General features: G+C 51.4%; 2 protein-coding genes across 3 annotated transcripts in view; one reads left to right on the top strand and one right to left on the bottom strand.

The window, feature by feature from the left end:
- Positions 1 to 1,378, top strand: part of LOC122368298 (graves disease carrier protein-like) — a 25,402-nt gene extending 24,024 nt beyond the window's left edge. For both annotated transcript variants that reach the window (XM_043342106.1, XM_043342107.1), the window contains one exon: positions 1 to 1,378. This exon is cut by the window's left edge and continues 1,064 nt beyond it. The gene's annotated coding sequence lies outside the window, so the exon portion shown is untranslated.
- A 274-nt stretch (positions 1,379 to 1,652) lies between these two features.
- LOC122368299 (elongation of very long chain fatty acids protein 6-like) lies at positions 1,653 to 26,755 on the bottom strand. The gene is made up of 4 exons (XM_043342108.1): positions 26,276 to 26,755; positions 25,286 to 25,447; positions 6,377 to 6,487; positions 1,653 to 4,972 (listed from the first exon to the last, which is right to left on the bottom strand). The coding sequence occupies exons 1-4, from the start codon at positions 26,605 to 26,607 to the stop codon at positions 4,726 to 4,728; spliced, it is 852 nt and encodes a 283-aa protein (XP_043198043.1). The 5' UTR covers positions 26,608 to 26,755; the 3' UTR covers positions 1,653 to 4,725.

A 26,755-nucleotide genomic window follows, 5' to 3' on the forward strand; every position in this document is an offset into this window, starting at 1 on the left:
ACTTTGATTGAGATGTTTGAAAAAACGCAAACATGTCTTGTACTGCTGTAAATGACAAGGCGCAGACATTGCCAAGCATCAGCATAAAGATCAGTAAATAAAGGGCAGTCTATGAAAAATGTCACGCTGTGTCACCTTTCATGCACTACAGCCACTTAAAACGCCTCTTGACATATACCTTTAGGCTAGTATTTCTGAGTTGTTTGCTCTGTTTTATCGTTCCGTTTTCGCCTGGGTGGTACATCCGCCCGATTTTCCAGATTCCTTCCCTCAAGACTCGTCCACGTTTGCCGCCTGTTTGTTCGACAGTGCGTTCACCTTTTGTCTCCATATAACGCTGATCAGGAGCTCAGGGCGGGCTGCTAAGTATCGGGCTGCGACGCCTGGCACGTCTGTGCTTTAGCTCACTAGGGCTTCCCCTTATCTCGTCGAAATGCGCGCATCTGTGTCCGCACTACGTTTTGATGACACCATAGCTCTGCTTTGTCTACTTGTCTGTCTAGCCGAGCCGTGACTTTGTGTGACGGTCACAGAGTTATCTCTGTCCGTTTGTCTGTCTGTCTGTCTGTCTGTCTGTCTGTCTGCGTTTGATTGTGTGTGTCCACCTGTGCCAGTTAGTTGTTGCTCACTCTGATCTTACCCGCCTCCCCTGTACACACAATGCAAATACTTCTTAATAGGACTGACCGTATGTTTGATACGCAAATGGCGCCAGTTTCGCAATCATTGGCCGTACTGAACTTTTATTTCGTCGCCCTGTGTTCTTGACAATGCAATTAGATGCAAAGGACATTTTTATATAGCCAGTTTTATTTTGTAGTCGAGCATCACGGTACGCTGTTGATTGTTTTTACTGCGCATTTGTAGCTTTTTTTGTCGCTACCGAATTTAACCACTTGTTCGTTTTCAAAAATGTTGTTTAATCATTGGTTGCGTATCGGTATAGCACATCTTTGATTTATATTATGTTTTGATTGGTGTTTTCCTTTGTTGTTGCTGTATTTTTGCTTAGTTTACTAATTATTTTAACCTTACAAAGACGCTGGATTTCCACCACCATGTGTGTGATAGCACTGCTCTGGCCTCTGTGCTGTTTGGAAAGCACTACGCATATGTCTGGTGCTCGATTCAGGAGACTGGCAATGCACGCAGGCTGGCAAAAAGACGCAGATATAATTGTGCTCTGTCGTTATATTCACCATGACTGGGTTACGAGTCAGTCCCATCGTTACTTTCGATTGTATGGATTGTATGTGTGTGTGTTAGTGATGCAGCGTGAACGAATGTTTATACAGTCGACGATGAGTATATGTACGGCAGCCTCGTGCTGTCATTGGTTGTGGTCTTTCGGGTAGAAAATACACACGCCTGTCTCAAACGCCTGCATTTTCCGAGGTGCGTGGCTGTTAGTCCGTGTTTGGAATAGGCTTCAGTCATACTAATCCCCTTCATAAACGTTGCTACTTATTGGGACGGACAGACGACTATTGGGCTCGTGATATCTCAACTGCAACTTCGGCAAGATTTTGCAGACCTCGTTACAAATGTGACAACACATCAAGAGCGTTAGGTGGACAGGCGTATGTTCTTCTTTCGGTTGCTCAAAAGCGGCAGAACCTCCTCGTTTTCGTCGGCACTCAAAACCCAAAGAATATCAACTGAATGTTCGTATATTAGGTAATAGGCAACACTGGAGCCGAATTGGACAAACGGGAAAACAAAACAGAGCTGTCGCACCGACACACCATCGGCACGCTCACACACACACAGCGCCGCGGCCGGCCCCTCAGGAATTGTCCCGCCTAGCTCACGGTCGCGATCAGTCTGCTCTGCTGACTCCGTCAGCGCTGCCACTGACAATACGAGCATGGAGCTGCAGCTTCGGACACATTTTCGGCTCCGGGAATGATAAAAAACAACGCATCAATTCCAAAAAGTTTCCAACGTAACAAATAACAGCGGAGCGAAAATGCTTCCTTGCGGTACACCATGCGTGCGGCGCGATATCGACCACGGATGTGTGGCGTGGGCCAAACACCGTGAGCACCGCGCACAGGGGTGGTAGTTAGAACAGGACTGGAGCGGGCACTGGCTCAGCGGACACTCAGAGGCTCGTCCGGATCAGCGGGGCGGCGCATTGCGCGGACACGGCGCAGACATTCACACACAAAGTTTGCGCTTGGTTTTCACAGACTGTCTGATGGCATTGTTGGGACCGCGGTGGGCCCTATTTCACAACCTTACGCTCTCTGCTAGCCCTGGCGCACTGAGGGTTATCATCACACGAGACTGTAGTCTGTACACTCCTAAACCACATCAGAACACAATGGCGTCACTCACATCCACTCCACGCACAATCTCGACTAGTTCCGGCCGTGACCAGCACCCATTCCACCCATTCCGGAGCCCATTCCGGCCACACGGCGCCAGCGCCATTTCATAGGTGGCCGGATGCCCACTCGTCGCAGCTTTCTGGCAGAATCTCAGCGCAGGGCACTCCCGCTTACACAGCGCAACCTCAAATATAATACACAGTGTACACGGGGTTAGGCTCACAACGGCCGACCGAGACTGGACAGAGTCGTCGTGTCGAGAAACACTTCAATCACACAATCTGGACAATCGCGCAAACAGTTGTATCATGCAGCGTGCCTTCTTATCGGTCACGGACAACTTACACACTGACTGAAGAATTTTGAACACAACACCGCCAGGATCATAGATCTCAGCGGGCTGAAGCATGTGCATGGACAAAACACTATACACTGGGACTCAGGCAAATTGACTGATCATGGGAGCTACAAGGGAATTAGACAATATAGTCGTCTGGAATGGATTGCGATGGTTGTTACGATGAACTAACCCAACGCTTAGAATATCGAGCTTAGAATGTCATCACTAGTCAAGATCAAGCATAGCATGTTTGCAAGCCTCCTGGTAAAACCAATAACCACGTATCGTCCATGATTTTAAGAAACGCCTGAGTAGCAGGCTACGATGTCTAGCAATTCAGCCTCCTGGGACGATGCCCGGCAGCATAAATCGTGAACAATAGAACATGCGACAAGGGCCAGACGCAGCATACAAAGTCACACAGACTGAGGCCAAACGGCTCCCGTTAGAGTGATACCGCGCTACGTTAGTCCGTTCAAAGGAGCGCCTGCCTGGCATCTTCGGCTCTCTCTCTCTCTCTCTCTCTCTCTCTCTCTCTCTCTCTCTCTCTCTCTCTCTCTCTCTCTCTCTCTAAAATTTGTAATCGATAAGATCACCCAGATAAGTCAACCGTCTCTACACCGCCCATACTTCTGAGGTGCCTCCTCTGACTCCCATCCTCCTACTGTCCCTAGGCTCCCCTCCGAAACAACTGACCACAGAGAACCCTGTATCACCTACCAGACCACACCAGACAGTCGTACGTTTGACTCTTCTGGAGTTGGCTGTGATCGCTCCCTATACATGTCCCTGTGGCCCACTGAAGTCTACTTACGGGCTAACGACATGATCACAAAGCTGGTGCGGGAGAGTTCCTAGTGCACCGATGACCAAGGATCTATGGGTTGGAAATCTGTCAGAATATTCCGAAGGCTAGTGGAAAGTATCAACAGGAGTGTGCCGGACAAGACGCGAAGAGCAGCCTGCTGTCATGACTCGAGAAGAGCTCCTGGACGCCTGGAGAGGTGTTCCTGGACTCCTGGACAGGTGTTCCTGGACGCCTGGAGATGAGCTTTTAGCCGTCTGGAGAGAGGTTAGAGGCTCAGGAGTTGATATGCCTGGAGAAGAGGAGAGTTGGGTGGGAGGAGTATTATGGCGAAGGAAAGGTTGCAGTGCATGTATCTCAAGCTAAAACACCTGCTGTCGGCTGAAACTGCCGCACCTCCGTACCATCCCGAGAGCAGATCAGACGGACCCACAGTCACTCGGTGGCAACATCTGAATGGTGAGAGCCTCCGGACTGTAAGGACTGCCGAGGTCTGGCTCTGAGGACGCAGTCGGGCGGGTTCGAAGTAGAGTTGCCCCATGATGTACTGGAGGAACCCAGGGGACAGTGACTGCAAGCGGCTGCCGGAGAAATAGTCAGGGTCCGGCGCGCCAACAGGGTACTGGCAACTTCGTCTGGCTCACCAGCTAGCTAGGGGCCTTGCTCAAACTGTTGCGCAGCTGTACCTAACCCTCGCCATCTTTAGCTACTGAGGAAACCCTCAAGGTCGAATGACCAACCACTAGGCTATGCTAGGACCGTGGTAAAAGCTACTGGAGAATGTTTACCAGGAAAAGTGAGTAGATGCCAGCCAAGTGGAATATAAATAGTTACAACAAAACGTAGTGGAATGCTCTGTGTGATCCCGGAAGAATGTTTTTAGATATTGCATTGTAAGCACATTGGGTACATATGCTTACAATGAGTGTACGTGAAAAAAAATGAACAGAAGGCCTGCCATTGAACAAACAACTTCGCAAACAATCGCCAATGCAGGCCAACCAATAAAATATCGCAGACACAAAACGAAACCATTGAGCAAACGTGAAAACGGAGCTGCGAGAACATCCGGAGCAGGATACTCGGGGAAACCCCCGCAGATGCTACCTGCGGCGCGGAGAGCCCCGGGAAGGTGTTCCCAGAAGAACACAGCTGAGCTCCGGCAGCGGATACCTCCACGCCGCCATGGCTGAATATTTTCCTAAGCCTCGGCCGTCTGCCGGGGCGACACCTATCGGCTGGCTGCATCACTCGATCTTCTTCATGTTGCCGGTGGAGGCGCTGCGCGCCGGCTTCTTGGTCAGGTAGGACTTGTTGAAGAAGTGGGCGAAGAGGACGAAGTAGCTGAAGTACATGATGAGCGAGAGTTTGATGTTGAGCACGGAGACCTCGCACTCGCCGCCGTTGGACTTGACGTGGTAGGCCCACAGGTTGACCAGACAGCCGACGATCATCTGCGCCAGCTGACTGCTGGTGATGGCCACCGAGATCCACCTGAGAAACAACGGCGGCGGAGTGACGTCAGATGTGGTCGGAATCGCGGTGAAGTACAGTCAGAGCTGGGGAATGGTGGGGAATACCGTCAGACCCGGCTTTTCGGGGGGATACCGTCAGATCTGGCCGAATTATCGGAGAAAACGTGAGCTCTAGGGGATCCTGGGGAAATTACCGTGCGATCTGGCGGAATGATATGAACATACCGTCAACATGACAAAATGAAAAACTTCACTTCTATTGGTCTTATAGCTGCCATCTTACGCTTGGTCATCAACGCTACCATTCTAGAACGTGACGTATAATCTAGATCAATGTCATTTAAAGGGACTACCCCACCTTTACATTAGGTTTGAGTTGAGATAGCCAATTTTGCGGCGAGGTCCAGAAACCACTATCTATCTTGGTTGCAACCCCCGCGGCCTCGTGGTGTTGAAGAAATTCGTTCCCTTCATTTGAAAATGGGCCCTGCGCAAGGCCCAATCTCTTAACCATTAACGGTAATCTGATGACGTCATTTGCCTTTTGAACGCCTGTTCAAGTGAAGTATCACTTGATTTACGAATAAGCCAATCAGAGACACTTTTGTTATTGTATGAGCCGAGTCATATTTGAGAGCAAATACCTATATTTGCTGCCAAATTTCCCCCACACCGACATGAAGTAAATCCTTCATTACGTCACAGATCCGATCTAAATGACGTCACGATGAAATATAAAAGTCGCAATATCTCAAAAAGTATACGATGAAAACGCGTAAAAACTTGCAGGATTCGTCACAATATCATGAGTAACATTTCCGAATCCTAAACGGGACTTTTTTAAAGGTGGGATAGTCCCTTTAACAGGCACATTGCATGCACGCATGCTAGACCGCCGACCAAAGAGCTGGCACGCCTGGGGTGGCCCCGGGCTCCAACAGCAAGGAGCTCCATCCCGTAATACCCTGGGGATTCAGTCGCGGCGGGCCCCCCATTAGCTCTGTTCATTATTGGTCTAATCTAATGATAGTTAATGGCAGAGGGATCCGGGCATACGGCTCTGTCGCCTCAGAAACCGGGCTAGCCTCTGCAGCTGGCGCGCCCTCAGAACAGCACATTGATCGTCACTGGATGCCGGCTCCCCCTTAGATGCGATGGGCACCTAAAGGATTTCACGTTGGCTTGAAATCAACCACATCATGTGCGATTCTAGTACTAATCCTGTCCTAGTTCTCATTATACAGCAATACTCATCAATGTGTCGGACCATATTTCACAGAACGTTTCCAATTATTCCGACTGAGAATCCTGATCCAGCGTCCTCGTTCTCTGTGCCCGACCAGGGAACGTGGTAGGCATCTGCGAGCCTTGGAGGCATAGAAGCGAGTCCCGCGAGCAGTTTGTCGCTGATTTACACACTTACCTGGGGACGCGGTAGCGGAGCGCCTTGAAGGCGTAGTAGCTGTACATCATGGCGTGCACGGAGTAGTTCATGCTGATGAACCAACGGCCGGTCACGATGAAGTCCGAGAAGCTGCAGCAGAAGAGAACGTGACTGTCAGCGGGACGTCAGGGGTCATCAGTGCCAGGGATATTCATGATGCAGTCACGTATGCATACACATGATCGGTACGTCGTTACAGCTTCAGCATCGCCGGTCGACCCCGAAGGTCTCGGTAAGAAATTGTATTCGCCGCATCTAGAAATGCTGGGTCCTCAAGTTTCTTCAGTCCGTAAAGTGAACTCGTGGGGACTACTTCCTTCTCAGGAATGAAATTCCAAGGAAATAAATTTTCTACGTATCTAGTAATGTTGGCTTCCCACGTCTCTTTACTTCGTAAAGTGAGCTCGTGGGACTACTTCTTCTCCAAGAAACTGCCTCTGCGTAGCCATTTGCCTCCACCCCATGGATAATGAACAGCGCCATCCCTTCGCCATTCGTAGCTGCCCGTTCCCGTAAACTATCCTCCCTCTCAGGCGCGGGAGCCGAGGGCCATGTTTTATTCACCTGGTGCAGGTGTGGGAATACCGGACTACCGGAGGCAGTGATGGAGCCTGACCCACACCACTAGGTCGCCCGGTTAGAGGACGACGAGGTGACCGGTGTTCAGCTGCTCAGTTCAGGGCAGGCAGGGGGTAATATGAGATAAGCACAACCACATTTGGTAGGAAATCCAGTGAGTGGCTTTGGAAAGTGTTTCAGCACCCTGGCGACCATTGAGACAGTCGACTCGGCTGGCATCTCATCGGTCTCTTCAGTGCGACAGTGTTTCCAAAGGAATAACACCAATGATCTCAACAGTTAGCAGTCTCCTCAACGCCTGTCCCTACTACCGCTGTTCCGTTCAGACCTCAGGCTCTGTGGATTTCAGCTCAGCCTCGTTCAGACTCTGCTCAAACCCAGTTCAGCCCGCTCAGCTATTCCTCGACTGCTCGGTGGAACCGGCCGTCCCGACGCCAGGCCAGGGTGCGGCGCTGCCGACTCAGCGCTGCTGGGTGCTGAGTCAGCGCCGGCCAGTCACCGGGGCACGACCGTCTGACCACCGACGGGCACTGGTCAGCGGTCGGACCGCTGACCTAAGCGCCAACGCAACACACGGCTGGAGAATGAATTCCACCATCTCTGGAGAGTTTTCAATTAAATTTCCCACTCTTTCCCTGCTATTCTCTCCTTCCGTACGCCGTGTCCGCAAAATTCAGGCCGCTTACAAGTGACCTCTATCCCAGTTCTTTGGCTTACATGTCCCGGGGCCATTTGGGGCACTAGCCCGCGGGCCCTGGGGGCATTGGTGCTCGGACCGGCAGCCCTGCCCGGCAACCAAACACCGCTGTCCCAGCAAACGGCCCTCCCTCCTCGCGTCATCGATCGCGAGGGGGCGGGACGGCAGCCAGCCGGTCTGCCCATGGGGTCAGGCGGCACATCACTGCCCCGGGCACCCCCGGGGATCAGCAGCTGGACGGTCTGTCCATGGGGTCACGCGGCACGTCACTGCCGCAGGCACCCCCAGGGATCAGCAGCTGGACGGTCTGTCCATGGGGTTACGCGGCACATCACTGCCCCGGGCACCCCCAGGGATCAGCAGTCTATCCATATGGGGTCTGTCCCAGTCGCACTTCCTAACACTTCTAAACTCCTCCAAGAGCAAGATAGAGGAGGTTGGAGCAGGGGCCCTCCTTGGCTTTGTAGGGGCTAGAGCTGCCATTGGAACAGGGAAGCAATCTTGGAGGAGTTTAGAGGTGTTAGGAAGTGCGACTGGAACAGACCCATGGCCATACGGTCCTGGAGGAGGAGGGTCCTGGAGAGAATCCTGAAGGGTCTGCCCATATAGGGTCACACGTGACCGACCCCAGGAAGCTCAGCAACAGGGAACATACCCATTGAGCGACTCAAGTGCTTTGCTGAAGTGCTTTGCTGAAGGAAGGGTTATCTCTTTATATGAAACATACGGGGGCTGTTAGGGTCATCATGGAGACCATAAACTCGTTGTTTGAGGTCACCTTCATTCCCTGAAGCATCGCTGGGCTAGCCGTGCGGCCAGACAAGCCAGTCGTCTGTCAGACATTCAAGATTTACTGAACCACGCTCCTTAAATAGACTGCCGCTGTCTCAATTGACCGATTGGAACAGATAATTGGCTGAATTGGACGAATTGAACCAAAGAACCAAGAGACGGCGGGTGCGTGGGCTTACTGCTGGCGAGACATTCAACTTGTGCCGTGAGAAGCAGTGAGTGGGCCATGAACTACGTCCCCGAGAAACCCAGGGGATAATGTAGACATTTTGGCAGCACACCAACGGGTCGGTCCACTGTATTTTCCAAGACAGGTCACCTGGTCTTGCAGAGATCACCACAGATTTCCATTCCCAGCGGTTTTTTTTTATTAGACTGAGCCGCATGACCAAGTAAATGATCAATTTATGTGACGTATTATTATTCTCTATAGGGATACCTTGTCTGGTCGCCACAGACCCCGAACTAGTCGGGAAGCCCCTGGTTGCCAAGACGCACCCGCCCACTGGTCCCACGTGGCACGCCCCGGTACCCCCTCCTCCCCCCCGCACGGCGATTGACCTCTGACCCCGACCTATGGTATGTGTCATGTGTAGCGCCGCCGCCTTGTGGGAGGGGGAGGGGGGGGGGGCGCGGGCGTCCCCTGGCCGACAGTCAGGCGGGCGGCGGCGACCAATCAGAGACCGGCACGCCGTGACGTCACAGTCTCGCCTCGGATATCGATTACATCAGAGCTGTTCCCCCTATCGCGGGACCGGCGGGGATGGGAGGGGAGGGAGCCGGATGTCCCCAGCGGGACCGACCGACCGGCGCTGCCCCGAGGCGCGGCTCGGCTGGACCTACCCCAGGCAGGAACATGGGGAGATCAGAACGATCCGGAATGCTTATTTTGTTCAATATTATGAATGTCCGGACGCACTTCCACAGAACCCTACATTATTTGATAAGAGAACACTATCCACCGATTCCTTGGCCCAGTCTTTTTTTCTGTTTTCCTTTTCACTCGCAAGAAAAGAAGCAAACTACCTGAGTTATTACGCATTGATCCACTCCTAAAGAAGCTGCCTCAAGAACAATACGACTTCTGGCTCGACGCCATACCTCTGGGCAGTCTGCATGAGTGAGCCCTGTCCTCCCCCTCCCCTTCCCTCCCCACCCAACCTCGGACCCATCTATCCGGTTCGGTGCCTCATCAATTGCAACACCCCCGCCGCGACACCGCCACTGTTGCAACCGGACCGGGCACGGCGTGGCCTTGACCTGGTGCGACACCAGGTCTGCGCAGTGTCGACACTCCTCAGCGGCCTTCACAGGGGGCGTCCTCAGAGGATGACAACGCGAAAACGGCCCATTATGCAGGGCGGCCGCCTCGACACCTGCGGAGGCCATCAGATCGGAGCGCCGGAAGACATTCCACAGAGACGTGTCCAACAAATGGGGCCTCGCTTCAGTGCAGGCGCAATGGCGGATCCTTGCGATACGCCGCGCGAGTCTGAATGAAAATCATAGACGGCAGGTGGGTCTTGTCTGCAAGAAACTGCGTAGCGCTGCACGAAGGACAGCAATTAGCACATCCGAGATCCAGCGTGCAGGCCAGGGTGAGAACGCTAAGAGAGGATTCCCTTCGAGGGCTCTCCAGTTTTGCAAGCCCGATTTCGTGCTCGCCAGACCGCGAAAAGTGGCGGCGATGACAGCGTTTGCACGATAGATCGGTGCAGATCATCCCGGTCCCTCGGCTCCGTAACGGTGAGAACACGGCCTGATGTGAAACATGGCTTGCAACACGAACTATGGCAAAGCGCAAGGTCTCGTTCCGAAAGGATGCTTGTGAGAGCATGGCTGTGCGCTGACGGTTTTGAGGCGTTTGGATTGGTCTCGGACTTGGCGTCCAGATGCCCACGCATGCTGATGTGCATATCTTTCGGGTCGTTGCCTTCATGCCTTTGCTGAGTCTTCTGCTTGAATTAGTTGTTTCGAAGTCAATTAAGCCATGTAAATCCTTCGTTAGAAGTCTAAAGCCGGCTTAAAGTTGGCTTGCTAGTCGATTTGTGTACTCATGCCGCTCATCCAAGAGCGTGGCTAGCCGCCGACCCGTCCAGACTGGATGCTAAGGGCGCCGTTAGTCTAGTCGTCGACCAGAAGTGTTTTTCAATGTTTGCCCGGCGCGCCATCACCCAGTGTTTTTCCATTTGGAGCTGCCCGGCCATGAATTCTCAACCGCCCTCCGCGTGGGTAAGGCGGTGCCTTATTTTCCGCTTGGTAACAAACCCGGAGATGTTATAGTAGTTCAGCGTCGTGTTCTTCATGTTCACTTATCTGCTACCCTTCTGGCAGTTTTTGTCGCTAAGGAGGATGGACGGGGATGTTATTGGAATTGATGTTTTGTTTAAGAAAAACCTCGTGACCCTTGCGATTTAAAACTCATAAAAATACATTAAAACCATATTTCATTATTATTTCTTAGCAAATTTGCAAAAAGGAGCATTTACTCTTAAATTAGGTAATTTAATTACCAATACAAAATCATGCAAAATCCTAAACAGATGACAACTACCTGATCACCATACTGCTAGATAAGTCTCGGATAAAGACCAGCTAAGGCAGTACTCCCTACCACGTCATAAAAACAGCCCCAATGTCATCAGACGCGGTCTTTCGCTGCGGACATATTCCATTTCTGTCCCACAAATAGCGTCGTGCGACGAGCTAGCCGGCGTTGCCATGCCAACGGCGTCAGCTGAGTCCGCGGCAATCCATACCTCCGGCGGCAGGTGCTCTGAGGAAATCTCAGCAAAGATGAGGCAGCTGAGCTCTCAGTTGGCCAGAGAGGTTATAGGGACGCCAAGAGACGAGACGTTTGACGTTCGGCGTACTCATATCTCAAGAAATCCCGAATTCGACAATGACGATCGCAAGGGCTTCTTCAAGAAACCATTTTGGAGGTAAAATACCCTTCCAGAACATCTCATTGGCGATTGCCGTATGTGTCGCCCGACCGGCCTCACCGGCGGTACCCGTTTGGAATCAATCGGGCGCATGATCTGCCACCTGCAGGGTCATCAGACCGGCCCCAGTTGAGCCCGTCTCAGCAGTCAGCAGTCAGGGTCGCCGGGCCGGCCGCGGTCCACACTCAGGGTCGCCGGGTGCAGGGTGTCGTCTGCAGTGGAGGTCAGCCGGCAATGTAACAGCCGGTGACACCAGTCCCATCGGACGGGCCGGTCAGGGGGCGGGTTACACCGGCAGCCGGGGGCCGCCTGGTGACCTCGCCGAGAGCTGCAACCGACGGACGAGCCATCGGGTTTTTGGAGATGCGCCACATCGGACCATGCTCTGTCGTAAGTAGTACGATCCAAAACTATGTGAGGGGCCAGCCAAACAGGGCGGGTGAGCCTTGAGACAGGACTAAGCGGTGATGCAAGATACAGGACTGCGGACGGCGCTGGGATTCGGGACGCCGGACCGACGCGCACGCGAGGCATGTGCTGGGATCATGATGAGCAACATCGTGGCATCAAGTCCAGACGCAGATCCCCAGAACACGTTTTGAAGAGGTCATGGACGTCGGTACATACATGGACCAGTGTCCAGCGCATCAAAAAGAAACGAACAGCAGCAATCATCTATGGTACTACAGTGGACGTAGAACGTCACTCAGGTGTAATGAACGTGGTTTTGATCTAACTTCATCTGAGTTTTAACTGTTCGAATCAGTAACCGAACGTATGCAATGGTTAATCAATAATCCCCTGGCCCTAAGCATATAGATATAATGGACGCAAGCAATCAACATATGACAAGCCTGAGACTTGCAACGGAGGATCCTGGTATCGCCAGGCATGCTTCGCATGCCCTCCAAGGTGGCCTTTCGGGCATACTAGTGGATTATCCCTTCCGAACACGGTTACCTTCAATATCAGACTTGCATGTCTGGCCGCAGTCCGCGCCTTCCCCTCCTCTCATTCCGAACTAAGTATAGCCTCAGCTCAACATTCACCCCACGTCGGCTCCAGTCCTCCGAATTGGACCCATCCCCGCAGGACCTCCGCTGCACGCTGCACGCAGAATCTGCAGCCTCTGCGACTCTGCACGCATGCCGAGAGTCCACTGGCCTGATGGGATTTCCGAGAACCCCATATGGCTCCCGGAATACTCCAGAGACGATCCTCAAATAACCCGGAACGATCCCCAAATACCCCGGGAGGCTGGAGATGGTAGCGAATTCCAGGGGCCAGTCCAGCCAGCCGGACGATAAGCCGACCTTGAAGAGGTGGCACTGGTGGAGCCGGAATAGAAGCTGCTGGAGAGACTGGGCCCCGCCGAGCAGGTCGGGAAAAACCCGGTGGTTTTCTGCGGCGACGTCAGCCGGGTGTCGACGGACGTTAGAGGTCAGATAAGACGCATAAATACCGTCTGAGGAGGACCAGGGAGGGCGCAGGTCGCAGGTGCATCACCGTCTGGAATGGTGAATGATCTGAGTGAATCACCGTCTGGAATGGTGGATGATCTAAGGACGAGTTATAAGTGCGCAATATATCTTCAATGCAGCAACCGGCAAGCATGCGGGGCTGATCGAAATTCGCCGACTTTGATTGGTTGATGTCCACTTTGCTTCGCCGTAGGTCAACAAGCAAACACAATCTAATGGAATAGGTACATAAACGCCTTCTGTGTAGTCTTTCCTAAAGCATCGGGGTTCTTCTATCTCCACTTCACCGTATTTCAAATAAGCCGAATCATTCATACCCGAAATCACAACCACGGCTAACGCCATACGCCACGCCGCTCTTTCGATCGGACTTTGCTCCGACCACGTGATCACCAGCTGATCATACTGCACGGCAATCAGCTGCTGCAATCGTGCACTGTCGCGGACCATCCCCATGGCAACAGCGGGACAGAGGACGGGAGGGAATGACGCCACAGGACAGAGCGGCGGAGAAGTGTGTGCGGAGCCCCGCTGTAGGTACTGCCAAGTCACTACTCATATTGGCACAGGGATTTGGAGTGGTGAGGGTGACTCTGCTGATTGGCATGTTATACCAATGGTCAGATAGGACTGATACGGACGGATGTTTCGGTGTAATCGGAATGTGTGTGAGTGTGCACTGGACATAAGTAGACCCCAACATGAGCCCATGACTTCTCGTACAAATTCCGAGAGAAAACGATGATAAATCGGATCATACGAAATAGTGCTTTAACGGTTCCCGCACGCCTCATGAATGGTTTATGGAAATGTGTAAAATGCTTATGTACACAGCGCTTAGTCTGTATGTACACAGCGCTTAGTCTGTAAGGCATCTCGGAAATGTTAAACCCTCACAGTTATACCGACCAGTTCGTAACACAGACCAGACAGATGAAATAAATATGCATGAACTGGATTGTTAGCAACACGTTCACACGGACACTTGCCCGTCTAATCAGAACATCATCTCATCTCTTACATCACTGCAGATGTAAATCACCCCGAACATCACCGGTGGAGGTTCGCCCTGATAAAACCCCTGATGTCACGTCCAGATCTCAGGTGACCCTCGCATATCCGGGTGATAGCGCGGAGGTGATCCGGTTATAATTAGAACGGGCGGAAGACGCGTGCCTTGCGGTACCCCGTTACTGAAACCCCGGTCCGTATCCGTCTGACACGGCTGCCTCCAAGGATGGCGGCTATGCAAGGTAAGCGTGTCGCGCAGCGTTCGGGTGTGGGAACATGTTCAGCATGTTATAAAAACCTGTTCAGGATGTTGTTCAGCCTGTTCAAGATGTTGTTGAAGGTTAATGACTTAGTGGAAGACCTTTGGCGAAAAGCCTCTTGGTGTTCAGCTCAAATGACGCTTTCTGGGAAGAAAACTTTGCTTATTCATACGATATGAGACACAAATCCCAAGGCGTTCGTTGAACCTGTCAAGACGAAAACAAATGTGTAGGTACCTACCAGATGACATAAAACGCCACAATTACTAGGAAGTAATGTTGGTTGTTATTAGTTTGTCGGTGACTACAATGTACTGAGCCTTAACAAAACATTCTAGAAGCTACACACCTCTACCAAAACAATATAATGAGTGCCAGATAGTGTTATTTCCTGGCTTTGCGCTAAGCATCCGTAATACCTTACATTATTCACCGGACGTTGACTGTTCCACGGATTAGCAGGCCATTTCCGCATTATAAGTTACTGAGTAGTTACTAATGACCCCTAGGGACAGCAGGGCTTATTCACGTTCATAGGTGTCGATTTGTATACTTTTGGGGGTGCCCGGGCACCCCCAATGCTGAGTTGGGCACCCCCAAGGTGCTCTGGGCACCCCCAACCAAAGTTGGTACTGGCATCACTATCACGGTTCTTTGAGCGCATTATTATTATTTTTTAATTACCTACCGTACATAAGAATGCGTTGTAAAAAAAAATATGACGCGATTTTTTTTTGCTTTGTTTATACCAGAGTCAAGACAGCAGCATTTGGTAGCCATCGTCGCATTCGTACCGCATCAATGGGGCGGTGTTTCACTTCACTCAATATACCCTGGTGTTTCACGGCCGGTAGTAGCGTGCTGAAAGCACACGTGTCAAATTGGGTTTCCATGGAGACGTTGACAAACTCGGACCCTCCAACATAATAGACCCCGCGTTCGATATCTCTCGGACGACGAAGATTCTATGTCGTCCGGCCAATCCCGTTCAAGGTCAGCGGGGGCTCGGCTGCGGTTGTGGAACGTGATTGGCCGGACGGCGTAGAATCTTCGTCGTCAGACAGACATCGAACGCGGGGAGAGTTTTCGGTTCCGGACGTCCTTGAGTTTTGTTTTGAGTGGCGGGGCTTGGGCGGGGCAGTCTTTTGGTCCGAAAGGCGACAGATCATGGTTTAACCCTCGCCGGCACAGGGGGGGGGGGGGTTGATGCAACCCCCCCCCCCTAAGGTTTTTCGCGAATAACTCGCGTAAAAAGCGGCCGATCGCAACGAAACTTTCAGTACCCTCGCATTGATCAATTTTACACCTACTCTGAAAATTTCATGACCCTGACCCAAATGACCTTTGACCTGTGACCCCTTTTCCGAGACCATGTTTGGCCGGAATCGCGATTCGGCGTATGTCGGCTCGCATTAGCCGCGCGTTTGCAAGCTTTTCGTGGTTTCAAACGTTCAAACATGTGATTTGATGTTGCTCCCATACATTAGGGTGGGTGTCAAGGTCACCTGAAGGTCAGGTCAGGTCATTGACCTTTGGTGACCTCGGGTGACCTCGGTTCACTTTTTCGAGTTTTACATGTTTCTAGGCTAGTTTTTGGAGCTGAATTCGAATTTAGCAACCATTTGAACATTGACGAAGTAGTTTTGGTGCCTTCGTAACATGTTACGAAGCTGTCAGAAGCGGTTGACACGTATTACGAATACCCGTCACAACCCCTACCGGTTGACCTGACCTGACCTGACCCGACCTGGTCTAAATGCTTCAAGACATCATCTCTGATCAAAACTAACACGATATTCGTGATCAGCACCCCGGAAAACCACATAACAGCCACACTTTACGACTTTCTAACAGGTCCCGATTTTCCCGGTTTTCGGGTCATTGACCTGACCTGGAAGGTCACCCGATGACCTAGGACCTTAAAATTGGGTATCATCGGCTTCCTCTCGTGACGGGCAACACGCTCGTTTTTTCCGCGAAGCTCTAGCTCGATCAGGGGCCAAACGCGAGGGGGGGGGTCGTACCCCCCCCCCCCCCCCTTGTGCCGTCGAAGGACGCAAAATGGCCTGTGCCGGCGAGGGTTACTCTGGGATTCTGCCTCTGGTGAGAAAGAACTTAAGAAGCATGGACATCAGAAGGTTTTTTTACCAAAAGAGTAAGTCATTGGTGTGATATACGACTGCATGATTATTGCTTAGGATTGCATACGATGGCATGATAGGTATTGCCGCTGGCTCTTCTTCCGTTGTTTTATAGTCTAAGAGGCTCTTCTATTTATACTAACCAGAAGAGGCCCCTAGGACTGATGGTCTAACAGGCCCTTCTATTTATACTAGCCAGATGAGGCCCATGATACTGATTGTCTGAGAGGCCCTTCTATTCAAACTAGGCAGATGAGGCCCCTGAGAATGATAGTCCGAAGAGCCATGCGGCGGCAACTGGCCGTGGCCATATTTCGGTTCGGTAGGGCCCCACAGAGCTCATGAGAGCACCTCAAGGGCTCCTAAGTAGACACGCTTATCCCCATAAGGGTGCCACGCCGGCTTCTGAAGGCTCCTTGTAGGCATCTAAAGGGCCCTTTCCGGCCTCTAACGGCTCCACCCGCCTGTGATGGCTCCACACCAGTGTTAATGAGCGCCACACAGCGGCGCCTTTGAGGGTCATACTAGTGTCTCTTAGGGCCCTTATATGCCAAAGAGGGCGCCTATGAAGCTAATGGGGGCACCTGGGAAACGAGGAAGACATTTGCGTAAGGGTTTTCAGGGGTCATGCGCCGTTTGCGGCAAATAGATTCTAAAAAAAATCGGAGGGGGAATAAGTTTTAAAAATGGTGCGGACTTTCCGCACTGTTCGCTTAAGCGGTTACGCCCCTGGCCGTACATCTGCCCGATCTCAGAAGCTAGATTTGGAGGTCATACTTGAAAGCAGCCAGCAGGACGAGGCAAAAGTTGGAGGCCCCTGAAAATAGGAGGCCCCCTGGAAAAGGAGGCCCCTTGACAGGGTGGCCCACCCACTTTTCATGACGTTCCTACGCCCGTGCCGGGGGGGGGGGCAGTGGGGGCAGCTTCCCCCCAACTCTGGGGCCGTGGGGGTGGTGCCCGGGTGCCCCTACAGCTTTTAGACGGAATACCACACTTTTTTTTGCAAATGGTTTCTTTTTTGTTGAAAAAGCCAAGGGGTGAAAAATAAGTGGCCTAAAACCGGTGAGAAAACTAGATTTGGGGGTACCCTAGGTTGATCTTTATCTGAAAGTAGTTCCCGCGCCCCTGCTCTGGGCACCCCCAACCATTTTCACAAATCGACACCCTTGTTCACGTTAGCCCCTAATGCCTCCTGTTATACATGTTTGTTTCTTTAGCATTATTTACAGCTGGTACCCCGTTAATGAGTTATTTCAGCGGTGCAGACATGCGCCTGAACCTCCTCCATCAATGGCGCTAACCATGGCTCTAACCCTCGGGCCGTCCTACCTCAATACAGTGAAGTCGCCGGGACGGGTCATGAATTATTAGCTGTACACCGTGACGTACACCCCGGGGGTACAGAGTCGGACGGGTAATGGGTGACGACATGCAACGCTCAGGCGCTGGTGGTCAGACACATTACATGTAAATACCGCTGGCATAGTTGGTGGAAATATAATCAACATAAGAAGGACTAGTATACCTGGCTGCACCAGGTAGACGTTAAATAAATGATGCAGTGAAGCGCGACAGTTTCATACGTTATTCTGCAACGCCAGGAATGACAGTTACAGTTACATCACGCCTGGTGAGAATGTTTGGCACGTCGTTGTAACAGAAACGATATTTTAATTTACCCATTCCTCTTTGCAAGTTGCAACCCCGTGTGCCGTCATTGATCATGGTAAGCCACGTGCGCAGCCATCTGCACTCGCCATTTCCGACATCTTCTGGCAGCTACCTTTTGGTATCCCTGATCGCTCCGACCGGGACCGTCGCCCGATTCTACTCATGCCTCCCACTCACCATTCCACTCGTGCCTCAGGTCCAAAAAAGTCACGGCGGCGTGCCGACTCCCTCCCTCTGCTCCTGAGCGCCCTCTCTCCCTCACTTTCCCTCTCGCTCTCCTCCGTCACTGAATCCATCCGCTGCCTCCCCGACTCACAATCCATACAATTCAATCCGCTTCCTCCCCGACTCACAATCCATACAATTCAACCCTCTCCAACACGGTTCACAAAAAGCCGGCGTGCCGCCGTTCCCCACCGTCTGGCTCCCTCCCTCTCTACGTCTGCTCCTCCCCTCTCTCCGTCTACAGACCCTCCCTCCTCTGCACGTCCTCCCCTCCCCCCCTCCCCGCCCGGAGGCAGCCAGTAAAGGTCAATACTCTCCCCGGAGTTGCCCGCAGGCGCTGCCGCTCTCTCTCCCGTCTCGCCCCCGGGGTGCACCATCAGAGCCGGGGGAGAGAGTGAATTAGTGGAGAGAGGGAGGGAGGAGGGTGCGTGTGCGTGGATGTGCGTGTGCCAGTTCGCGGAAAAGATGGGGAGGACCCGGTCCTGCAGGAGGAATAAGCCATACATTATGTATGCCTTTGATGGACGGTGAATAATTATGCCTGGTCAATGAGAGATGGCAGTCACAGTGCGGAACTAATCAATGCTGCAGGTAGGGAAATATTAACGAAGTCGGGCATGGTAACAGGAGAGAGAGAGAGAGAGAGAGAGAGAGAGAGAGAGAGAGAGAGAGAGAGAGAGAGAGAGAGAGAGAGAGAGAGAGAGAGAAGAGAGAGAGAGAGAGAGAGAAGGGAGACAAGGCTACACCATGTTTTAAGTTTTCAAAACCATAATGGATTAAATTGTAGTTGGCATTTCATTTAATATCAGGCACTTCCCTAGTGCGCTATGGACCCTGCTGTGCGTAAGCATGGGCCCATTCCAACACTACGAACCAGCACGCGGCCATAAAAGGCGCCATCTCGGCACCCGCCGTGGTCCCCCACCCCGGGCCTCCCGTTAAGTCGGAGGCTGCGCGGTGGTAAACCGGTTCCGGTCCGCAGGGGTGTTCAGGGGCCGGCGACCGGTGACACTGCCCTGAGCGGGGGCGCGGTATTTCCGACCGGGATCGAATCCTCCAGGCCTCTCCAGAGTGGGTGAGCTAGTACACCTTTTTGCGTTAGCTTTTGACCATTGGGCAAAACATTTGTACACATTCGCCATATAGATGGCGCTACAAATGGGCGGCTGGTCAAAAAGAATCTCCATTGAGCAAAACTGTTCGGCGATCCTCCTCTACAACTCGACATTGAGCGAATGGTTCAACATTGTGCAAAACAAATCGTCAATGGTCGAAACTATTCGTCATTGAGCAGGCGGAAATTCATGATTGGCCAAAACCGTCTATGGAAATTTCAGCATTCAGAAAAACAGATCAGCAATGATCAAAACAAATGATCGTGTGCACTGACAGCCGCAGGGGGTATGGAGCAGGCGGAGCAGCTCATGGGGCCCAATCCTTGACATTTCCCTCATATAAACGAGTGGATGATGGAACAAGCATTAGCACACCCCACACCGGGCGGCCAGTAATTGTTCACTGGACGAGACCGACCTCAGCCGGCACACCCAGCATATACGTTCGGCTAAGCCCGGGAGCTCACTATATTTCTTTGTGCGCATGAGTCCAACACTAACAGATAAACAACACCTTGCGCTCATTCTAAGTCAGCTGAACGGTATTGCCTTGGGGCTGGAAATAAGATTGGCCTCATAAATTGGCGAAACCTTGCCCTCGTGAGGGAGTTCCTGCAAGGCGACCGCCATGGCAGATGTGCATGGTGTTCGTCAGCTTCCGCCATGAGGACAGTTTGTTTATTCGATGTGCCAATAAAGAGCTCGTCTTTGAATAGGCTATTTACATAATTATAACTTTTGTAGTTAAGTGCCCATCGACCAACGTAGGCGTGCTAGGTTGGAATGGTATGATGCATTGACGAAAATGACTTCAATGCATGCATTTCACATATTGAATTCAGCTGTATGTGTAGCATTGCAAGCAGAAACAAAAACCCGAAGGGAGACATTGTTTTGTCTTGTTGACACTTGACTAAATGACGTCAAAGGTAATTTAAAAAGAAATGTCGGTGGCATTGATTGGCAATGCTCACCGGTAAGATAAACGTACTGCATGGCTTGACTGACAATTACCGTACTGTTCCACTTAGAAAGAAGCTAAGGAACGGCTGACTTCTTGCTTAGAAATGCCCATAATGTTCACGCTCAAGTGGTGAATGGTCGAGGTGTGTTAAATCCATTAAAAAAATCAGCCTGGATATCCATTTATTATGTTTTGAACATTGCTGAAGTGATATCACCAAATGCCGAGGAGTTGTGCTCATTGCCGAAGTCATGGTGAAGTGTCAAACTGTTCTGCAGATCGCTCATTTCAGTGTTCAATCTGTTTTGTCGAATGGCTGAAATGAAACACACGACGCCGGAATAGCTGTGCTCAATGCCGATTGTCGAAATGGCTCTTCAAACAGTTATGGCCAATGGTTGAATTCAATTGCAAAAAGGTGTAGTGGCGACCAGTGGTATGTAAAATGGCCGAGTTTCATCGCCACAATACTATCCTGAAGCGCCGTTATAGGAAGCGGAGGCAGCAGACCGGTCGATTGGACGGACGCCGTGCGCCAACACCTGGGCGTCTGAACTGTTTGCCCACTGGGGCTGTTTGCCCAGTGATAACAGTGTTTGCAGGCCATGACGACAGGCGCACAGTGGTCGACTCTGACCTTTACTCGAGAGAAAACTGGCAGACGTGCTTATTAACCCGCGCCCGGCTGGGGGTCCTGGATTTCCACGCCCTGCTGGGGGGGGGGGGGGGTGTTTGAACACCCCCCTTGTAACTCGGCTCCTGGGCCACGTAGCGATACGCGGAAGGCGGCGTTCGAAAGAGCGTCAAAAATAATGACGAAATCACTTCGGTCAATTTTTTGGTCAGGTCAAAGGTCAGGTCACCAGAGGTCATTGAAGGCCAAATTTCGCCGATTTCCAGGTCGAATATCGAAAATTTCCAAGAAGCCAACGCATAACTCGGGAACCAATAGAGGTACAGCGCCGCGGAAAAGCGCATTCGATAGCCCTATTAACGCCCTTTCTGAATAATTGTCTCAGATTTGACCTAACGTCAACGGTTTTGCCTGCAGGGGGCAAAAACTGCAAAATTAGCCGATTTTTTCGGAAACTTTTTCGGCAATAACTTTTGACCCAAGCCTTGTACGAGCTTACTTTTACCGGCATCGTGTTCCTCTCATCAAGACGCATCGAATGAACTATAACTTGACCTTGAAAGGTCAACTTGAAAATTTGACCTCAGGTCAAGGTCATGACCTGACCGGAAAGGGTCATGTTGCATATCAGTCGATCCGTATCGTCGAGCTGAATACATCTAAGGTGTTTTCATCGCTCTAGCATGCCTCTATCAAAAGTTATTTGCGAAAAACTGTTAGATACCATTCGTGACCTAAGATGACCTCAGGGCATAAACAAAGGTCACGGACACCATTTTCATGTTCCGTGTGTCTAATCCACTTGTAATTCGGTGTTTGGGAGTGTTTATAATGTCTTTCATCCAAAAGAGGCGCATTTCAATTTTCTCCCATTGACTTATAATGGGGAGGTCGCAAAATTGACCTGACCTTAGGTCATCGATATCAAAATTCTGAGATATACATTTTGTACATGCTGTTGCTCTTAGCAATCGCTGAAAGTTTCAAAGCGATCGGTCACTCGGTGTAGCTATGGCAGACATTGAAACTTTTTATGAGGTGAGGTCACTTCAAGTGACCTGGTGACCTGACCTTGAATGACCTTGGTCTGAAATTTTCACAACATGTGTAGAATTGATGTATGATAAGGTGTACCAAAAACGGCGGCGCTCCGCGCCGCCGTTTTTGAGATATTCGCGAAAAACCACAAGGGGGGTGTTCAAACACCCCCCCCAGCAGGGCGCGGGTTAATAAAAACTATAACAACGCAATAGAAATCAAGGGCGTTGGTAGGGCAAAACTAAATTTAAGAACATTGCACAAACTAAGTTAATTGCACAATCACTTCAATATCGCTGTTCCACCCGATTTCCGTTCCCATTTCACCTCGCAGGTGACCCGTGTCACCATTACACACCGGTGTGGACGTTTTGAAACCGCCCCGCATATCGTAACACCCAACACGGGTCCGTCGCACCCGGTGCGTCCACTCAGCCCCGACTCGGCAGATTTTCAGGGGCGGAGTTCAAGCGACAGTTTCCGTTGGCCGCCTTCCGCCGTAGCTGCACTCGCCTAAACGTCCTGAATATCAGACAGGTAGAGTGCATATAAGTATTACTTGAAATACTAGCTAAATCACAGCAAAAAGATTAGAACGCCATGTCAAAGTGGCCCAGGTGTCTCGCAATTCACACCAGCCAATCGATAAAGACCCGTAATGTTACAAACGGTCCGTGAAAACGGCGTCACGCCGCTCCAATCGTCACGTCACGCCGTGTGAGCCTCGTGTCACGCGTCACACTACAACTATTTGTGGCGATCGTGCTAGTGAAGCCATTCTAGTTTCACAACGGTTACCCAATCGCAGCGCAGAACACGTGATACCCGGCACGGCCGCTTGTGCTACCCTTTTGCAGGCCACGTGACCGTGGGGTTTTGATCACTTTTTGGACGGACGGAGAGGCGCGATTAACGGGTATGACCACATTTTTGTGATCATGTCAAAGTTTCGGGAGTGCAGTGGTGCGGCGCGGCTCACTTGGGTCGTAATCAGACTTATAGCCCCGAGGCGGAGACATGAGACCCAGGACAGTCCGTAGGGCGAATTACCAGTGGGAAGCACGGAATATTATATTGACAAAGCGGAGGCCATCTTGGTTGGAACGGCTAGAGTCGGGGGCTTTCGCCTGACCGGCTTAAATCTGAAGGTCAGTACTATTTCATAATTTAGACGCCGCTGGCTGCTGAATTAAGTCTATCAATTAACTAGGATTTATAACGATCCATAAGTCCATTCTGCGAAACAGCGTCTGCAGCAGAGCTAAAAATAAAATCGAATTTAGTGCCTCAGTATGGGGAATATTTCGTCGTGAGGCACGTCTCGGCCACTGAAGTGACAATCAGTCACGGTCCAATTAGTGACCCGGAGCTGCGGCGTCAAAAGACGATTTATTTTCTCCCCACGGAAACTGAGGATACTGTCGCCGAGTCGGGCTTGAATAGCTATCAGTAATCAAAGCAATTTTATGTTCATGACCGAACTAGAGAAGTAAATATGATACTCAGTCATGATCAGTAGCCTCAGTAGCTCATTTGTGAAATATACACTGCTTTGTGATGCGGAGCTTTAGTTCTCAGGTAGGCGTTTCATTCAAAAGTTTCTGCAGATACGCTGTGCTGACGTTAAAAATGTCTTTCGGTGGTACCACCCTCACTAATCCAGCTATCCAAAGCTGTCTCGGTGACCCGTGCGGTACGACAACGTCGAGTGACGAGTCAGAAGCCCCTTCACAGTTCCCCCGCCTCCCCTGCCCTCCCTTGGACTGCGTGTCCGTCCGCCATACCGCGCCCGTTCCGGGGTCTGAAGTCCGCCGAGTGGCCCGATCTCCCAGTGCCCGCTACCTTCCCCACACACTCCCAGGTCCGGTCTGTCATATCGCGCACACAGCCCCGTCCGGCCGTCTTACCAGATATCCCTACTTTGAGCACAATACCGCCAAAGCCATAGCTCAACACAGATGTAATCATAAAATACCCGAGATATTATCGGATCAGATACCTGACCTAGATGTGAGATACCAGATACCAGATGCGCAGCAGGCTCGTCGGCCACGAAAACGTGCACGCACGGGTCAGATAAGCCGGCCGAAATCCCCACACCAGCCCAGCGACCACGTGATGAGAAACATCCAGATGTGGGGATATGAAAACTCGCACTTGAAACGGTTCGGTAAAAATACTCACGAGACACAGTTACTGATATGAAGGTGATACTGATCTCAAATGGAAGTGTACCCGTTCAGAATTTCGCGCTCATGGTCAAAGAAACGAAACTTTATGGGTGCCTTTCAATCTTAGCGTCTGCAGTTGATGCTATTTGCGGACTAGGATTCATGACACAGACGGAATTAATGCATGCATCTGAAGAGTTCTATATGAGTACCTCTGAAACGACTCGCATCTGGGCGGAATAATTTAGGACGCCACCAAGGTTATCGTGAGCTTCATTTCAAATATGTTGATCCGGCATTAAACGGGGGTCATCGCTTTCAATCATATTCATAACCTTGGACTGTAAGCTTCATGATATGGCCAGACAAAGGATTAAAATGAGCGTCCATGTGACTTTCTAATGTGATCATCTGCTCATATGTCATCCAACAGTCGCAGTGCAACGAGCCAGTGGGCAACATATATCATATCAATAGTAAATGTATCAGGAGTGCTATTCTAGTACGCTGATAATTGTCCAAAATACCCGTTTCGCAAACGCATCTAAGCGCGGCGATCAAATCGGCATCCCGCAGTGGCGTTCCGCTGGGTGCAGACGAACCAAAAACTGGGGCGCCACTGAAACAATTAATGGCAGTCGACCACCGTGAAACACGAACAATGCCAGAGACGGCAGAGATTTGGTGACCGATCAGCGACAAATCGCTACATTCGTGTGTATATGAGGGCACTGGAGAGTCATTTGATGCATGACTAGCAAGCCTTAGGGGTATACTGGAACATCAGACGAGGTTTCCAGAAGGCAATTAATGCAGCAGTTTGTAGCTAATGCACCTTCGTCGAATCTCCCCACGAATGGTGTGTGAAGGACATGCCATAGCTCTCGGATCTGGAACGAGACTTCGATTCTATCCCTCCCCTTTCCTAAGAATGTTTATCTTTAGGACTTGACAAGCTACGAAGACAGTTACACAAGGAGGAAACGAGTGAATGACAGCGATGTGCCTAGCTCTCGGATATGGAAGAGCACTGATATTCTCCCCCTCCCTCTCCAAAGTAATGTAGACGTTAAGGACTTGATCTAACTACCGCGCTGAACGCACTGAAGGAAGCTGGGGACGGTGACGTACCTGAACCAGGTGAAGCTGAGGACGGTGACGTACCTGAACCAGGTGAAGATGAGGACGGTGATGTGGTGGTACCAGTGCAGGAAGATGAGCGGCTGCTTCCTCAGCACGATGAACACCGTGTCCATCAGCTCCGGCACCTTGGACATGGTGAAGAGGTAGCTCCAGAGGCCCGAGACGGGGCTGTTGGGCACGTAACTGCGGGCAGAACGGAGGGGGAGAGACGTCAGCACGAGAAGATGGTCCATCACACTCCCTGGCGAGACACCACTCAAAGACGAGCCTCACATCAACAGCACTGAAACGGAGCATCCGTTGGCAGCCTGGTCAAGGGGATGCACTTGACCATCAAGGAGGTGCTCTTCATCGGCCACTTGGGAGGCGAAATTTGTAACACTGGACGGCATTAATACTAAATATTAATGTAGTTATACTGATCGCACTCGCAGTATGTTAGAAATCACACATTCACTAGCTCAGTCGTTTACTTCTTTTCTATCCCTCTCGTTCTCTTTTCCTCTCTCGCTCTCACGCCGTCATTCACTCGCTTGCTCGTAAGCGAGCCTGTTCTGAGCACTCATTCATTCGCTCACTACAATCGCTGCTTCATTCTCTTTCCTCTCTAGCACTATTTTTCTGTCATTCACTCTTTCACTCATTATTTGCATCCGACTGTCTCATTCACTCACTCAGTGACTGATTTATTCATTCACTCATTCATCCGTTTACTCACTCTCTCATTCAATTACTCGGACTCACTCTCTCATTCATTACTCGGACTCACTCACTCACTCACTCACTCACTCACTCACTCACTCACTCACTCACTCACTCACTCACTCACTCACTCACTCACTCACTCACTCACTCACTCACATTCATTCATTCATTCATTCATTTGCCCCCACACTCATTCTCCCTCCCTTCCACTTCATCCACCCACCCTATCCTCTCCTCTTAGACCCTTTTCCACATTTTACCACGACGCTAAAAACCACCTCCCTCTCTGCCGCCGCCGCCTCTCACCTATGGCCGGCGATGCAGCAAGAGTGGTGGAAGCCAAAGTTTTTCAGCACGAACAGCAGCTCCGGGACGGTGCGCATGGCGCCCACGATGCTGAACACGGCCAGGAAGAAATTCCACAGCGCCAGTACGTTGCGCAGCTCGAATCTCTCCCGGGTGGCCATGTAGCGCTGGCCGCCGAAGATGAGCACCATGTAGACGCCGATGTAGTAGAAGGAGGTGTGCCAGTTGCGCTGCATCCACTGCTGGCGCTCCACGGCGGCAAAGTCCTCCTCGAACTTGAATAGGTAGGTGTAGTTGGGCACCGACATCGACATCATGTCCATGGAGGCCATGGTGACGGCTAGAGGTGTTCAGCAGAGGTAGCCGAGGTGTACTGCACGAGCAGTGTCCAGAGGCCGGTACTGCGACTGCCGCCGGTGCGTTAGCGCGCGCTCCTCGGCCGCCCTCCTCGCGCCACCGCCCACCGGCTGCTAGTGATCC

This window comes from Amphibalanus amphitrite, unplaced genomic scaffold (assembly GCF_019059575.1).
Source record: "Amphibalanus amphitrite isolate SeventyFive unplaced genomic scaffold, NRLGWU_Aamphi_draft 000937F_arrow, whole genome shotgun sequence".
Classification (NCBI taxonomy): domain Eukaryota; kingdom Metazoa; phylum Arthropoda; class Thecostraca; order Balanomorpha; family Balanidae; genus Amphibalanus; species Amphibalanus amphitrite.